Here is an 18,667-nt window from a genome sequence, read left to right on the forward strand (position 1 = left end):
ATATTTTTTCATTTTTAGAAAAGTGCAAATGAAAATCTAACAAATACGAGGTTAGAGGGGGGTCCATTCCATTCTTCCATGTGGTGCGCTTGCTTGCGCCTTAATTTTGATTTGATTTCGATTTCTGCTCACAGATGGTTTCATTTATAAATTCAGAGTAATTTATGTACTAATTTACCACACAATCAGCACATCTCCATCACAAAATAAATGTTTCTTCACATTCAACGTGTCATAAACTTTTTCATTCTTTTCTATATCTTTTGCTGTAGCTCTATCAGGGTTTAGCACATCCTCGGAATGTCTACCCATCTCCCTTTAGGTCTTCCCTAAAGCTAACTGTCGCCACGTTCCGATCTTTAACTGGTGAAATTCCGGACTGACTACTCCCTCTCAATTTTTTAACATACCAGAACAATATTTTACAATTATGCAGTCTGGCTGCATCTCCCATATCATTAGCCATTTTATCTATGGCCTCCACTTCACACATCCTTTATTCATATTTTAATGTTTTCTCAACATTTCTACATTCAATGCTTTCTTATATTTCTTTTATTTTCAAATGATCTATCCTCTCAAATGATTCCTGCACAAGCCCCTCGTCCTCTTTATTAAACATAAATATTTCACTAACAAACCTAGCTGTGTTTCTAATTTTCTTCCCTAAGACACCATCAGCAACTTAACAAACTGTTTTTTCTAATTTATTCCATCCATCTTCTACATTGTCAAATTTTAAACTCATTCCCAAGGCCATTTCCACGATATAATAGATACACTATTTTGATAAACTGGGTAAATATAATGTAAATTAGTTTACCTTGCCACTACATAGTGATGAAAAAAAGGGAAAAAATCCCAAAGGGGTGGATGACGCAAAAACCTTTAGGCAGATCGGAGAAAAAAAATTTAGACCCTCCTTATCTGTCTCATCCTTCCAAGTCAAAATTAAGATACATTTAGTCTGTTAGTCTGTAGCGTGTAACCTTCCTGGGGAGTTTCAATTTGAACCCCCCACCCCTCCCATCCCACAAAGCCGTTCGCAGTTCATAGCAGACAAGCTATTATGATAGCCTACTAACACAGTGTCTTTTGATTTACCCTGCTATTTAATAGTGGAAATTTTAATAAAGTATGGGCTTGTAGTGCGTAAATGTTTATGTAGATTGGAGATAAAAATTTGACCCCCCCCCCACATTTGGGGGTGTGGTTCCTCGTTAGCAGTCGTGAATAAATTCTAGGTTCAGTACAGGTGTATAGTGAAAACTTTTATAGGATAAAAAAAAGATTCCCTTATCTCCTTCTAAGCTGAAAGTTTTAAGTCTTATTTTCCCACATGCTCTAAAAGTCTTAACTAGATCCCATAAGTCGTTCTCCAAATATTCTAAATATGTTATTTTAATACCCTTTATTCATAAAATGTCTTTTAATTTACCTGTCCCCTCCCTTTGAGTCGAAATTCAAGATTCACTTGGCCCACTAATACTCTCTGAAAGTTTCAACTGGATTCCCTAAGCAGTTCTCGAGGCATTGCATATTCGCTATTTTGATTGCATTGGAAGAAATAGTGTCTCCTTCGGTAAGGGCGTATAGAAAACCTTCGATAGGATCAAAGACAAAAAAAAATGGTTCATTCATTTCCTTCTAAACTCAAAATCTTAAGTCTCCTCCCCTCACCCATGCTCCAAAAGTATGACCTAGATCCCACAAGCCGTTCCCCAAAGATTAATTTTAATACCCAGTATACATATAACATTATTGAATTTACCTGTCCCCGCCCTTAAAGTCAAAATTCAAGGTTCACTAGACCCACTAATACTCTCTCTGAAAATTCAACCGTATTCCCTTAACAGTTTTCGAGGCATTGTATATTCGATGTTTTGATGACATTAGAAGAAATAGTCTTCTGATTTACTGATCTACCTTGTTACCTCTCATGAATAAATTCTAGGTTCGGTAAGGGCGTATAGTGAAAACCTTCTATAGGATCAAAGACCAAAAATGGTTCACTCACCTCCTTCTAATCTCAAAATCTTAAGTCTCCTCGCCCCACCCATGCTCCGAAAGTCTGACCTAGATCCCAGAAGTCGTTCCCCGAATATTACAAAATGTTATTTTAATACCATGTATACATATAATATCATTCAATTTACCAGTCCCCGTCCTTAAAGTCCAAGTTCAAGAATCACTTGACCCACTAATACTCTCTGAAAGCTTCAACTGGATTCCTTAAGTTACTCCTGAGACATTACAGAAAAGCTACTTTGATGCCCTCAGTGCACATCGTGTCTTTCAAACATCGCTACTCCACCGTGGAGTATCTCATAGGGATTTATACTCAGTAATGTGTAGTTTCAGGAGTAAATCCTTGGAAAACTTTTGAAAAGGCTGGCTTAATCAACTGTCTCTAAGAGTCCCAAGCTGACCGGGCAAATAAAACCATATATGCACGCCTTATCTACTAAAACCTATCTGGGAACAATAGGTAAATTTTATAGCTTAGAACATTTGCCCCTAGGGCTGTGTGGGTCATAACGACCCGAAAGGCATACTTATTAAACCTCTTAAGCATTAAAAAAAAATCCTAAGACTTCAATCCATTTTCATTGAGGGTTATGGAGCTGCAAGGGGGCAAAAGAGGGCTCGAGAAGGGACTGGATCTCTAAAGAAAACTAGAATTTTCATATTTGAATGGACCACCTCCACGATTTTTGTTCGAAGGGGATCCGGTAACCCCTCCCCCTGGATACGAGATGGTCGAAATCAAAAGTATACATAAGTAAAAAATGTAGAAACATAAGTAATACTACTACTACTACTACTACTACTACTACTACTACTAATAACTCACTGCAGCACCAAGCCGCCTGAGGCCAACACAGCCACGCACGCTCCTCCTCCAACCTAATCTATTTAGGTAAGACATACATAAGTAAAAAGTAAAAAATATACATGACTCATTACAAAGGCAATGCTGGTGTGTAGCCTTTGATAAATTAGGCTATTTCCTACGGAGCCACATATTTCATTTTTCTTAATTTTTTTAATGTAAATTAAAGATTTACATTTTCATTTTATTCATTTTAAAATGTATCTTTTTATTCATTTTAAAATGTATCTCTGATCTAATTTGTTTATTTAGAAAAATGTAATTACTTACTTCCTCACCTCATCAAATTATATGCATTTTAAATTATAGAATGTTATTAGAGATATTTGTTGAGTTCATGTTCATTTACTCAATAAATATAAAAAACTCTGAAGTCCAAAAAAACTCCCAAAGGGCCCAGAGGCTCGTTAACTCGAAAAAACATTAACATTACATATTAGTCATTTGCAGGTTACTGAACTAGGCTTAGACAAAAATAAATAAGATGCATTGCTCACGCGAATGCTCTCACGAAGACGACCGATCTGCACATCACCAACAACAAATCTCACTTGATTAGTGACATAAAGAACCAACGCTAAATCATATACATATAATGAAAAGAGAAATCACCAGTGCAACAGCAAAAACACACACACACACACACATATATATATATATCTATATATATAAAAATAAGTTGTCTGTGGATCTGTGGATCTGTGGATGAGGTGACGTCATGTTTGTCCGCATATGACGTCTGAATTATTTCACACTAATACAAAAGAAGAAAAAAACTAAAAAAGGTAAAAACTACAAAAAAACTAAAAAGAAAAAAAACTAAAAAAGCTAAAAAACTAAAAAAAAACTAAAAAAAGGTAAAAATCTAATAACTAAAAAAAACTGAAAAAAATAAAAAAAGGGAAAAACTACAAAAAAAAATAAAAACTAATAAAAAAACTAAAAAAGCTAAAAAACTAAAAAAACTAAAAAAAAACTAAAAAAAGGTAAAAAACTAAAAAAAACTAAAAACTAAAAATGAAAAAAACTAAAAAAAAGGAAAAAACTGAAAAATAAAAGAGAAAAAGAAAACTAAAAAAATATGAATAAATATATATAAAAATAAGTTGTTTGTGGGTTATGTCTGTCTGTCTGTCTGTCGAATGACGTCGTGTTTGTCCGCATATGACGTCTGAATTATTTCACACTAATACAAAAGAAGAAAAAAAAACTAAAAAAGGTAAAAACTACAAAAAAACTAAAAAGAAAAAAAAACTAAAAAAGCTAAAAAACTAAAAAAAACTAAAAAAAGGTAAAAAACTAAAAACTAAAAAAAAACTGAAAAAACTAAAAAAAGGCAAAAACTAAAAAAAAACTAAAAACTAATAAAAAAACTAAAAAAGCTAAAAAACTAAAAAAACTAAAAAAACTAAAAAAAGGTAAAAAACAAAAAAAAACTAAAAACTAAAAAAGAAAAAACTAAAAAAAAAGGAAAAAACTGAAAAATAAGAGAAAAAGAAAACTAAAAAAATATTAATAAATATAAAAAAAAAATCTAAAAATCTAAAAAAACTAAAAAAGAAAAAAAAGAAAAAAGGAAAAAAATAAAGGAGAAAAACAAAACTAAAAAACGAATGTATATACAGACCGGGACACCGGGATACAAATGACGACCAGGACACAGGGAATATAAATGACGACCGGGACACAGGGACACAACTACAATGGGGACGCCGGGGGGCACAGGGGGATATAAATGACGACCGGGACACCGGGACACAAGGAATATAAATGACGCCCGGGACACTCAAAGAGAAATCACAGACTGGAACACCGGGACACAAATGACGACCGGGACACAGGGAATATAAATGACGACCGGGACACAGGGACATAACTACAAAGGGGACGCCGGGGTGCACAGGGGGATATATAAATGACGATGGCGACTCAGGGAATGGTCGATTAGCAATCACCATCAACAAAGCTCAAGGGCAATCATTAGAATCATGAGGTATAGATCTGAATACGGATTGTTTTCCCATGGACCATTATATGTTGCATGTTCAAGAGTCGGTAAACCTGACAATCTATTTATATGCACAGACAATGGGACAGCAAAGAATGTTGTATATTCGCAAGTTTTACGTAGTTAAAAACATATATATATATATATATATATATATATATATATATATATATATATATATATATATATATATATATATATATATATATATATATATATATATATATATATATATATATATATATATATATTCACAGGTGGGACATAGGGACACAACTACAATGGCGCGTAACTAATATGGCGCGTAACGACTTACGCGCGCGGGGGGGCTTGGGGGGGGGGGGCGCGAAGCGCCCCCACCAACTAGGTGTTGGGGTGGCGCGAAGCGCCACCCCAACAGCTAGTATATATATATATATATATATATATATATATATATATATATATATATATATATATATATATATATATATATATATATATATATATATATATATATATATATATATATATATATATATAAACACTCCATTAGAATCCCAATGTAAAACTGCACTATTTAGAAAATTTTACAATCAACTATTCTTTTCCAACAAAAATCTTTTAGGTATTTTTTTTTAAGGAACCAAGGGTAAGGGAGTTACGAGCCCCAACAGGAATAGAGTTCAAGGCATGCCTAACAGCAATGGCAAAACCAAAGTCTGACCGCACTGAGGGGGTGGAAGGAACCAGTACATCCTCCCAATTTCGAACTGCATATGGTATGATTTCACTCACTCGTTGAAATATGCTGGTAGGTCTTCGTGGAAATAAAGCAATGCCATTGAACAGAGCGAAAGTAAATAGATATTCTTCGGCTTTAAGAGTTGGACAGGGGCATAAGTGGTGGAATCGAGGAGTTTTGCAGCTTTCTGCTGGAGATTACGGATGGGCGAAAGTAGAGATGGAAAAATAGACATCCAAGTAGACGAACAGTAATATAGATAAGGATAAATAAGAGAAAAGTATAAAACACAGAGAAGAAAGAAGGAAAAATTTGTTTCAGTTTTCTTACGAACCCTTGTGACGGTTTTATGCTGTGAAATCTAATACTAGTTTTAGATGGCCTTTGTCACTTGAGCCTCAGCTCAGTTCGGTGAGTCAACTCCTAACAATAACATAAATAATAAGACTATGTCAAATGATATGATAAATGTGATTATAATTTATATAATTTAATACGATAATAATGTTCTTATTATAATATCCTTTCGGTAGATAATAATAATAATGCAGAGCCACAACGATAACAAATACTGCTATACATGATTAAATGAATCCTAAGATAAGTTAATAGTCAAGCCGACCTATCGAATAAAACTACCGCAAAAAGGAGAAGGGCTAGCCCCTCCTAAACCTTGCAATGGCCAGACAGTCATTTACAACGATTTGAACTTCGAGCAATGTGTTTACTGTTTATTGTTTGAGACAACAATCTTGAGGTATTCAGGCCAGCTGAAAATGCGCTTGAGATGACTAAAGAGATAGCTTTGAAATTGAATGATAAAACTGAAACATGTTCTGATTATTACATAAATATAGACTTTAGAAGAAAAAAACGAGAGAAATGCCCGATTTCAATGTTTAAAAGACAAAAAATCTGATATTAAATAAAACCCTACCATGGGTAGAAACAGCCAGTTCTTCGGATAATTAGATGGGGGTGGGATATTCCCAGGATGTTTCATCAAAGGATGTTTCCAGGGAGAGTACGAAACATTCAAAAAGAGCATTTTTTCAGTGGGTTATTGCATTTTCCCGTAGAGGCGTACTTCAAACTAATCTTAGAGCAAAAATACTCCATACTTGTTCACTGGTATGGTCCCCACCAGCAAAACAGATTGCAATTTAGTAAATAAATGAGAGACACTAGGAGCCTAGACCCAAATACACTTAGACCCTAGTATTTAGACCTAGATTCACCTAGACCTAGTATTTGGCCTAGATACACTGAGTTTAAATTTCTTCAGATTCTTTTGATTTGTTTTTTTGTTTTTTTTTTTTTTTTTTTTTTTTTTTTCATTTATCGTAAAGCTTCCCAAAGAAACAAATAATACTTAGGGGTCTAGTTTCGTAAGAAACTTACTCATGCAGTTGCTGGTGATGCAAATATGCAGCGAGAGGTGACTCATCCTCTGTCTCTGACTCTCCACTTGGGGCAGTCCGTACGAGGCTAAAAAAAAAAATACACGAACTGATTAGTATGACACATACGCAATCTAAGCAACCCATAACAAAATGAAAAGAACGTATAAAATAAAGCCCTTTTCATTTTGAATTCCTTGTCAAATTAAATAATCATTTTTAGAAATTAATTAATCAAACCGTTCGTGATAACGATCTGTAGGAAGGAGCGACCCGGCTAAATAGCAACCGAAATTCTAAAAAACAGAATTTGATACCAATATTGACATCAAAAGAATCACAATTTAATACTGATGTCAAGTATATAAGTTTCATCAACTTCAACTTTCAACTTCAACTTTCTCTTTATTCAACTTAAAAAATACAAAAACAGTATTATGCCCCAACAGAAAGCAGAGCTCATAAGGCTGGGGCAGCGCAAAAATATAGAAAAAACATCAACATTTCATGGTAATAATGGTTCCAAAATTTAACACGGCAAAAGACAAACAAAATAGAAAAGAATTATAAAAGAGAAGTAACACGGCTAAGTAAATAAATAAATATCGGGCAGGAGGGGCATGGGAGGCCATCCCGGACACAGGGACAGAAAAACAAAACATACAAATAAAAAGGTCAAATAATTAAATTTTCTATCATCAATGGGGAATATTCAAAAATTTAGCAAACAATCTTTAATATTTGCTTTTTTAAATTTAGTTGAGATTTTTGGGATGAATCAAACAGAATTTTATCATTCAGCTTATAATTGTTAGCAATGAAGGGTATTTGGTACCTAATCGAAAACCTTGACCTTTCAGAACTTACAAAAGGAATTCGGTACATCCTAGATCTCGGACAATCCGAACGAGAAAGTAAAATTAACAGAGATTTGTCATGGAAATAATTTTTAGAATTTTGGATTTGAAAATGTCATATGGAAGTATTTAATACTCGTATATCATTTAAATCTAACAAATTTAAGAAGAGGAATAATGTTTTAGTTTCCGAAACATTTTCAAGTTTTGAAGGTCGATGTAAGAAATTTCCAAGTATTCCTATTGCCCTATTTTTTAGTACATTTAAGGGTTTTATATGTCTCCAAAATGTATTAAGATATACAACTGAGTAGTAATTCAAAGAAGAAGTAATTAGAGAGTGGTAAATTATTTTTAAAATGGTACAAGGAAAAATATTCTTCACATGATAAATCGACCCAATATTTTGAGCAAGTTTTAATCTTAAATACTCAACATGATTATGAAATGACAAAAGCGGATCAAGAAAAACTCCTAAATAACGATATGATTGGACCCCACAAAGTTTTTGGTCACCAACCTGAAGCTCCTGACAAGAAATCTCTCGAGTGGCACGTTTTGAACGACCAAAAACCATAAAATTAGTTTTTATAAAATTTGGTACTAGATTATTGGAAACAAACCATCGATTTACTGAGGTAACACTAATAGTCAGATTTTCGACCAATGTCAATGAATCCCAAGCTTTAACTGTTATAGCTGTATCATCTGCAAATAGAATTGCATTGCTAATATTCTCATGCAAACCTCTTGGAAGATCATTAATATAAATCAAAAATAAAAGTGGACCTAATACTGAGCCTTGGGGGACACCAATATCAATAAAACTTTTTAAATTAGTCATTTTTCCACCGACATCTACTGTGATTTTGCGTCCGCAGAGGTATGATTTAATAATTTGCAATCCTTTCCCTCTTATGCCAGAATTTATCATTTTGTTAAGAAGAATTTCATGATTTAAAGTGTCAAATGCTCTTTTTATATCATAGAATTCAGTAGCCACATGGAAATCGTCATCTAAACAATCGTTTATTTCTGATGAAAGAGCGAAAGGTTTGCCCTAAATCCAAATTGATATTTGATAAAGAAATTTATTTTATCAAAATAGCTATAAATCCTTTCTTTTAAAATTTTTTTAAACACTTTAGATAATGGTGATAAAATTGCAATTGGACGATAATTACTTACATCAGATTTATCGCCTTGTTTATACAACGTAATTACTTAGGCAATTTTCCATCTACTAGGAAATATAGCAAACAAAAAGCAAACTTTCGCATGCAAACCGATTAGGGTTCGCGTAGCGCAGGTGCCGATCTCCTGATTCTCAGCCCTCGGCCGGGGTGCAATGCGTGGTTGGGGGCAAGCCATCCGACGCTTTCCCGTGCTTTTCCCTAGATTTCTCTAGGTACCCATTTGAAGCTGGGTGGACTTTTGGCTTGTCTTACGGGGAAACGCCACTAACCCTCGTCCTAAACCAAACGGTCGGCACCACCGAGATTCGAACCAGCGACCCTTCGCTCGTGAGTTCGGCGCGTTAACCACTAGGCCACGCACGGACTAGGAAATATACCTGAATTGATACTCAAATTGAAAATGTGGACAAGTAGTTCAAAAATAACTCCGGCAATACTCTTTAACAAATTTGTTGGTAATGCATCATATCCCACTGAATTACCGTTTTTTATATTTTTGATAATCTTATGGAATTCTGCAAAACTAACAGGGGCCAGAAATATGCTCGTACATTCATTGGGGGGTAAATATTCTTTATCCGACCTGTAAGAGGACAAATATATTCCTGTTGAAACAATTGCTTGACCAACACCAGCAAAATAATCACTAAACATATTAGCAAAATCTTACGGTTCTCCAACTTCTACACAATTAATCTTAATTAATACCTCAGGATGTGATAACTTTTTATTTTTTTTTTTAATTTTATCCTTAATTAAATTCCAAGTTTTTCGAGGAGAATCAGAATTTTTAAATGAATTTGCATAATACACTCTTTCATTTTCTCTAAGAATCCTTACTAACAGATTCTTATAGTTTTTAAAACGTATTATGTTTATTTCAGTGGGATACTTCATCTTAATTTTATATAAACGATTTTTTTCATTAATAGACCTCAAAAGCGATGCATTTACCCATGGTTTTCTTGGTGTTTGCCTCTTTCCTTTCAGATTTCTATACGGGCAAAATTTATAAAGCTTTTCAGTCAATATATTATAAAAATTATCTAAGGATTGATCTGGATCCATTTCATCAATTACTGAACTCCACCCTACGTCACCGAGTACTTCTTTTAATTTTAACAATTTTTTTTCCCAAAGTCTCTTCGCTTTGTTGACTTCTTTTCATGATATGGGAGATATAGCGAAAAGTCAGCCATAAGTATGCAGTGGTCAGATGAATCATCGGGAATGACATATGTACTAACAGCACTTTCAGGTGAAAAAATATTATCAATTAGTGAATATGATGTATCAGTTATTCTGGATGGTACAAGACATACAGGATATAATCCATGAGACAGCGGACATTCTAAAAACCTCGAAGTGTTACTATCCAGTTTATTCTGACTAGCAGAAACAAGGTTCATTAAGTGAATATTAAAATCTTCCATAACTAGATAAGAAGTATTAAGACTAGCTAATTTATCCAAGAATTTTTCAAAACAATTCCTAAATTCTATCTGACTAGCTGACGGACTACGGTAAATAACTGCGATTAGAATGTTTTCATTATTTGGAAAAAAACATTCAACAACACAAGATTCAAATAACATTTCAACATTCATTGGCGAAAAATCTAGTCTTGCACGGGCTGGTATGCAACTTTTAATTAAAACACCAAGACCACCTTTCTTTTGCATACTCCTCCCCACATGAAACAATTGATAACCATCAACATGGACACTTCCAATTGAAAACTCATCTAAAAATTTTTCGCATAAACCGAATATGTCCGTATCAGATGTCGATAGAAAAGTGTCAATTGTATCCCTTGCAGTCCTCCAGCCCCGGCAATTCTAAAACTATATCCTCCTTGTTCTAGAATTTTTCTTTGCCAATCCATTCAAAAATAAATATTGATTTTTTGGTATATCTAAAATAGTGCTATTATCTTCATTATCACTAGCTACAATATTTTGGAAAACTGAATGAAACAAAAGAGAATCTCGCTCAAATTCTTTTAACCTTGATGATGGAAAAAATTTCTGTTTGTTTTAAGTTTTAATGTCGCTCCTTACTTGCAGTTAAAAATATTCCGTTTTTTCCATATATGATAGGGGTTGTCCCCTCCTCAATGTCTCGCTCTTTACGCTAAAGTTTTTAATGTTTTAAAAAGTAGAACTGTGACAAAGAGTCAAACTTGAGCGTAGAGAGCGAGGCGTTGAGGAGGGGACAACCCCATTCATATACGGAAAAAAAACGGAATATTTTTAACTGCAAGTAAGGAGCGACATTAAAACTTAAAACAAACAGAAATTTTTCCATAGATGATAGGGGTTGTCCCCTCCTCAATGTCTTGCTCTTTATGCTAAATTATTTAATGTTTTAAAAAGTAGAACTGTGACAAAGAGTCAAACTTTAGCGTAGAGAGCGAGGCGTTGAGGAGGGGACAACCCCATTCATATACGGAATAATTTTTGTCCGTTTTAAGTTTTGATGTCACTCCCTACTTGCAGTTAGAAAACTGTTTTGTTTTTTTTGTAATTTAATTCAATAGTAAACTCGATATTCGATATATCAAAGGTGGATGAAATATTATTACTTTTTCTGATTTGCCCAACTCCAGAAAATGTTCATATATTTCAGGTTATTGCTTAAATCCTCAGTTTAGCCTAAGGCGGAATGTCCAGTTTTTCCCTTACCTCTCAGCGGGATATTTAGAAACAAGAGCTAAGAGCTCATATGACACTTGTGACGAGGCAGGAAGAGCTAAGAGCCAAGAGATCATATGGTATGAGCTCTAGCAAAATTCTATGAATCAATAGATTGATTTAAAAAGAAAATAAGAGGCTTAATGCCGGTCAGGATTTAAAATAAGAGCTCTGAGTCACGATGTACTTCTAAATATTAAAATTCATCAAGATCAGATCACCCACTCGTATGTTATAAATACCCAATTTTTTCTAATTTTTCCTCTCCCTTTAGCCCCCCAGATGATCGAATCTGGTAAAACGACTTTATCAAGTCAATTTGTGCAGCTGACACGCCTACCAATTTTCATCGTCCTAACACGTCCAGAAGCACCAAACTCGCCAAATCACTGAACCCCTCCCCCCAACTCCCCCAAAGAGAGCGAAACCAGTACGGTTCCGTCAATCACGTATCAAGGAAATTTGCTTATTCTATCCACCAAGCTTCATCCCGATTCCTCCACTCCAAGTGTTTTCCAAGATTTCCCCCTCCAACTACCCCCAATGTCAAAGATCTGGTCGGGATTTGAAATAGGAGCTCTGAGACATGAATTCCTTCTAAATATCAAATTTCATTAAGATCCGATCACCTATTCGTAAAATAAATTACCTCAATTTTCACGTTTTCCAAGAATTCCGGTTTCCCCTCCAACTCCCCCCAATGTCACAGGATCTGGTTGGAATTTAAAATTAGAGCTTTAAAGCACAAGATCCTTCTAAATATCAAATTTCGTTAACATCTGGTCACCCTTTCGCAAGTTACAAATACCTCAATTTTCAGAATTACCCCCCCCCCCAACTCCACCAAAGAGAGCAGATCCGGTCCAGTTATGTCACTCACGTGTCTTAGACCGGTTTTTATTCTTCCCATCCAGTTTCATCCTGATCTCACCGCTTTAAGTATTTTCTAAGATTTCCGGTTCCCCTCAACTGCCCCCCCCCCAATTACGCTGGATCCGGTTGAGATTTAAAATAAGAGATCTGAGTCACGAGGTCCTTCTAAATGTGAAGTTTCATGAAGATCCGATCACTCCTTCGTCAGTTAAAAATACGTCATTTTTTCTAATTTTTCAGAATTAACTTCCCCCCCCCCCAGTAGAGCGGATCCGTTCCAATTATGCAAATCACATAACTAAGACTTCTGCTTATTTTTTCCCACCAAGTTTCATCCCGATCCCTCCAATCCAAACGTTTTCCATGATTTTAGGTTCCCCCCTCCAAACTCAATGTCACCAGATCCGGTCGGGACTTAAAATAAGAGCTCTGAGACACGATATCCTTCTAAATATCAAATTTCATTGAGATCCGATCACTCGTTCGTGAGTTAAAAATACCTAATTTTTTTCTAATTTTTCAGAATTAACCCCCCCCTCCAACTACCCCAAAGAGAGCGGATCCGCTCCGGTTATGTCAATCATGTATCTAACACTTGTGCTTATTTTTCCCACCAAGTTTCATCCTAATCCCTCCACTCTAAGTGTTTTCCAAGTTTTATATTCCCCCTCCCAACTCTATCCCCCCCAATGTCAACAGATCTGTTCGGGATTTAAAATAAGAGCTCTGAGTCACGATATCCTTCTAATTATCAAATTTCATTGAAATCCAATCACCCGTTCGTAAGTTAAAAATACCTCATTTTTTCTAATTTTTCAGAATTAATCCCCCCCCCCAACTACCCCAAAGAGAGTGGATCCGTTCCGATTATATCAATCATGTATCTAGGACTTAGTGCTTATTTTTCTCACCAAATTTCATCCCGATCCCTCCACTCTAAATGTTTTCCAAGTTTTAGGTTTTCCCCTCCCAACCCCCCCCCCCCCCAATGTCACCAGACCTGTTCGGGATTTAAAATAAGAGCTCTGAAACACGATATCCTTCTAAATATCAAATTTCATTGAGATCCGATCACCCGTTCTGAAGTTAAAAATACCTCGTTTTTCTAATTTTTCAGAATTAACCCCCCCCCCCAACTACCCCAAAGAGAGCGGATCCGTTCCGGTTATGTCAATCATGTATCTAGGACTTGTGCTTATTTTTCCCACCAAGTTTCATCCCGATCCCTCCACTCTAAGTATTTTCCAAGTTTTAGGTTTCCCCCTCCCAACTCCCCCCCCCCCCCAATGTCACCAGATCTGTTCGGGTTTAAAATAAGAGCTCTGAGACACAATATCCTTCTAAATATCAAATTTCATTGAGATACGATCACCCGTTCGTAAGTTAAAATACCTCATTTTTTCTAATTTTTCAGAATTAAAACCCCCCCCCACCAACTACCCAAAAGAGAGCGGATTCGTTTCGGTTATGTCAATCATGTATCTAGGACTTGTGCTTATTTTTCCCACCAAGTTTGATCCCGATCCCTCCACTCTAAGTGTTTTCCAAGATTTTAGGTTTCCCCTCCCAACTCCCCCCCCAATGTCACCAGATTCTGTCAGGATTTTAAATAACAGCTTTGAGACACGATATCCTTCCAAACTTCAAATTTCATTAAGATCTGATCAACCGTTCGTAAGTTGAAAATACCTCAATGTTTCTATTATTTTTCCGAATTAAAGAGCCCCCCACTCCCCCCCCAGATGGTCAAATCGGGAAAACGACTATTTCTAATTTAATCTGGTCCGGTCCCTGATACGCCTGCCAAATTTCATCGTCCTGGCTTACCTGGAAGTGCCTAAAGTAGCAAAACCGGGACCGACTGACAGACAGACCGACGGAATTTGCGATTGCTATGTCACTTGATTAATATCAAGTGCCATAAAAAAGATTATTGATATACGGTCATGTTCATTTTCGGGACATGGCTAAGCCACCAAAGCAGCTCTTCCATGATATATAAACTGGATCAATCAAACTACATCGCTTATTACTAATTAATTATTACTAAGAAAAACAAGTAAATCCTTCGTATTATCAACTAACATAATGGACTCTAAAAGAGCTCTTCTCTTCTTACATAAAGTGTTTTCTTTTTTAGGAACATATCAAGAATATTTTCAAAGAATAGGATTTGTATTAGTAATTTCCTTTGAAAACATAAAAAATTTAACCACAAAATTTAGTCAACCCCCCCCCCCCACCAAAAATATTCTACTGATTTATTTTTAATGATTATCATTATTGAAGCATTTTTATTCAAACTTAAACTGGTACAGAAAAAGCAGAGATTGAGGGTGACCGCCCTTACATTAGAGAGAGGTCTCAGCAGGAAGTAAATTCGTCCAAATCGTCAAAACTCTGCAGCCTTTGTACAAATGACAATTTTTTTTGTTCTCTTCTTATTGTCCCCCCGAATTGTTAGTCGTATCATATATCAATTCTGTTTTGTTTTTCTATGTCTAATAGTATTATTATTATTGTCTAATATATGTTATAATCTTATATTATCTAATATATCTTATTCTAATATATCTAATATATAATATATCTAATATGAGGCAGCTAACCCTTCACCTTTTTTATAAATTCTGTCTCCTTCATCTGACACCTTTTTTCCTCAGTCCAAAGACAGATCCCTATAAACTTGTATTTGAAACTACTTAATTTCCCCAATAGGAAAAGATTAAGTTCTAAGTATTTCAAAAGTATTTCAAAGTATTTCTAAAGATTTAAGTTCAAAGCATTTCATGAAGCAGCCAGCCAAATATATGTTTTATATTTTATATTTTATTTTTATGTTTTATAATATATTTATATATAAATATATTTTACTTTTTCGTTTGTTTTTTTTTGTTTTTTTTTATTCCACTGTGAGGATTTTTGAAATATCTTTCGTACAAGCTGTTCAAAAGTCGAACTTGATTGGCACATTACAAGCACACAGAAAAACTCGAAAATTAGAGCTAATATCCAAAATTGAGCAAAACCGTAATTGCCAACAATTTCAAGAATAATATTAATAATTCTGGCTAAAATAAGCACATAATATCAAATCATGACAATTTATTTTTTCAATACATGCCTGGCGATCATTATATCGTAGTCATTATTGTTCAAGGGTTCAAGGGTTCAAGGTTCTTTTATTATAACCAATATATACAAAATATTAGGTAACTCAAGGCTGAGAGTATAGCTCGAATGCAATTGAGCTACCTTTAAGAAACACTAAATATGCACAAATTGTGGTTGATATCATTGCTATTGTCATGAAAATAATATCAATTGTAATTTTTGCCTAGCTTTTAAAGATGAAATAAGTTGACTTAGCACCTAGGGTACGTTTTCAGAGGATAGTCCCTTCGCCAAATTTTCTAGATCGTTCCAATTTTCCCCGTACGAGGCCTCTTCCTCTACTCTGAAATAAATTACCACGAACCTGTGACCTGAGCAACTGAATTGGCACCAGTATCCAACTTTGTTTGATATGGCTAATTAAATAGTTAATACTTCATTAAATTATTAATCATGTAGCCCTCTTAGGGGCAACCGGGTAAAGAACGAACTCTGTTCCATAGCAACCGTAAACTTAAAAACGCGTTTTGAAAAAAAAACCTGTCACGTGAGGAAGAATCGCCAATTGAACTTGATTCAAGAATAGTAACAATGATTTCAATTAATCTTGAAGTTCGCAGCGAAAACAAATTAATGGGAACATCAATGGGAACATTGAGTAGCAAAAACAAATAAATGGGAACATCAATGGGAACATTGGGTAGCGAAAACAAATAAAAAGAAGCATCCTGAAACTCCACAAAAATGGTGTTAGATCAGAATGAAAACTACATCACTGGAATCACCATTGCCAAAAACCCCATTTAGAAGAATCACCGCCCCTCATCTTGACCAACAAGGAACATCACTTTTTCACATAAGAAGCAGTTATGGGTCTATTTTACTATTCTTGTTCCCTTTTTTCTGTCGCCATCAGTGGTAATAACTAAAATCTAGGTTAATGTATTAAAACAGCATATACCACAGTTAATTGATTGAAAACAAATAGAATAAACAGTCTACTTTAATTTACAGTACCTTCAGCTAGTTCCCTTTAGTTCTTCGTTTAGGCTATTAGTTCTTCGTTTAGTTCTTTCGAATACCCTAGTTCACCGTTTAGGCTATTAGTGTGCCACATTGTTATGTAAATGAGATTTTAGGCATAAATTGAGAAAACATTGAGCTGGAAAGGAAACCTCTGGACCATCATTATGACCAACACTTTTATTTACTTAGAATGGGTTAGAGTTGGATCTTTCTGTTTATTGAAGTAATATAAGAATGTACTATTATTGAATCAAGTTTTTTTTTTACACATAAATGCTATTCTTAGCGAATGAAATAAACACATCCCGCTACCCAGGCGAAAAAGGGAATTTCCTAGTTTTTCAAACTTAACCCATTTTATATTACTTATATATTTAATTGAAAATCCCTCTGGAAAACCTTAAAAAGGACGGAGCATAAGATGGAAAAAGATAAAGAAAAGAAAACAATAAAAAAAAGAGCACTAACTAGCAGAACGTTGAAAATAGTGACAAATTATAGCCTAGTGCCAGATAAATGTCGACAAAGCTAATAAAAATCGAATTAGGACGTCAAATCAAAAATAAATCAAGGACAAAATAATAATAAGAACAAACTTTTCTAAATGAAACAGACATATACATAACCACGACTAGAAACAGACAAGATCCTGATTGGCTTTTTTTTTATCCAGATGACCAATATTTCATAATCAAAATCTGAAGTTCCTTTAGATTTTTACATCTGTTTCTGTATTTAATATTGAGGAGCTAGAAGTCGTCACTTCTGAATGGCTCATATTACATTATCATATTAATTATCATACTAATATGCTGTCGTCAAAAAAGTATATGTCGTAGAAACAGCTTTACTTGAGACAGAGAGAGACATACGTAGCAATATTCAAATCAAACAGTACCCGGCTCAACAGTAAACGAAACTCTAAAAAACAGAACTTCGATGCTAAAAGATATATCAAAAGAATTGGATTTTTATGCTGACTTTAAATATATAAGTTTCATCAAATTTAGTCTTTGTCATCAAAAGTTACGAGTCTGAGAAAATGTGCCTTATTTTAGAAAATAGGGGGAAACATCCCCTAAAAGTCATAGGATCTTAACGAAAATCAAACCATCGCATTCAGCGTATCAGAGAGCCCTATAGAAAAATTTTCAAGGTCCAATCTACAAAAATGTGGAATTTCGTATTTTTTGCAAGAAGACAGATCACGGGTGCGTGTTTATTTGTTGTAGTTTTTTTGTTTTGTTTTTCCCAGGGGTCATCGTATCGACCAAGTGGTCCTAGAGTGTTGCAAGAGGGCTCATTCTAACGGAAATGAAAAGTTCTAGTGCCTCTTCTAAGTGACCAAAAAATTGGAGGGCACCTAGGCCCCTCCCGACGCTCATTTTTTCCCGAAGTCAACGGATCAAACTTTGAGATAGCCATTTTGTTCCGCATAGTCGAAAACCATAATAACTGTCTTTGGGGATGACTTCCCCCCCACAGTCCCTGGGGGAGGGGCTGCAAGCAAGTTACAAACTTTGACCAATGTTTACATACTGTAATGGTTATTGGGAAGTGTACCGACGTTTTCAGGGGGATTTTTTTGGTTTGGATGGAATACTTGGTTTCCTTGGAAACCAACTTTTTTTGGTTTCCTTGGAGGAATACTTCATGGGGGAAGAAAAATTCAATGAAAAGGGCGCAGGATATTCTAGCATTACTATTAAAAAAAAAACAATGGAAATATAAACATGAAAAAGTTTTTTCAATTCAAAGTAAGCAGTAGCATTAAAACTTATAACGAACAGAGATTATTACGCATATGAGGGGTTCTAAAAATATTTTAGCATAAAGAGCGAGGTATTTAGGAGGAGATAAATACTTTGCTTTTTATGCTAAAG

At 34.8% G+C, this 18,667-nt stretch overlaps 1 protein-coding gene across 1 annotated transcript in view; it reads right to left on the bottom strand.

The window, feature by feature from the left end:
• Positions 1-18,667, bottom strand: part of LOC136037586 (rho guanine nucleotide exchange factor 28-like) — a 330,822-nt gene that overhangs the window by 186,631 nt on the left and 125,524 nt on the right. The window contains exon 8 of the mRNA XM_065720307.1: positions 7,027-7,113. Within this exon, the coding sequence (XP_065576379.1) occupies positions 7,027-7,113 (87 nt within the window). The remainder of the gene's footprint in view (positions 1-7,026; positions 7,114-18,667) is intronic.

Source organism: Artemia franciscana, chromosome 17 (genome assembly GCF_032884065.1).
Source record: "Artemia franciscana chromosome 17, ASM3288406v1, whole genome shotgun sequence".
NCBI lineage: Eukaryota > Metazoa > Arthropoda > Branchiopoda > Anostraca > Artemiidae > Artemia > Artemia franciscana.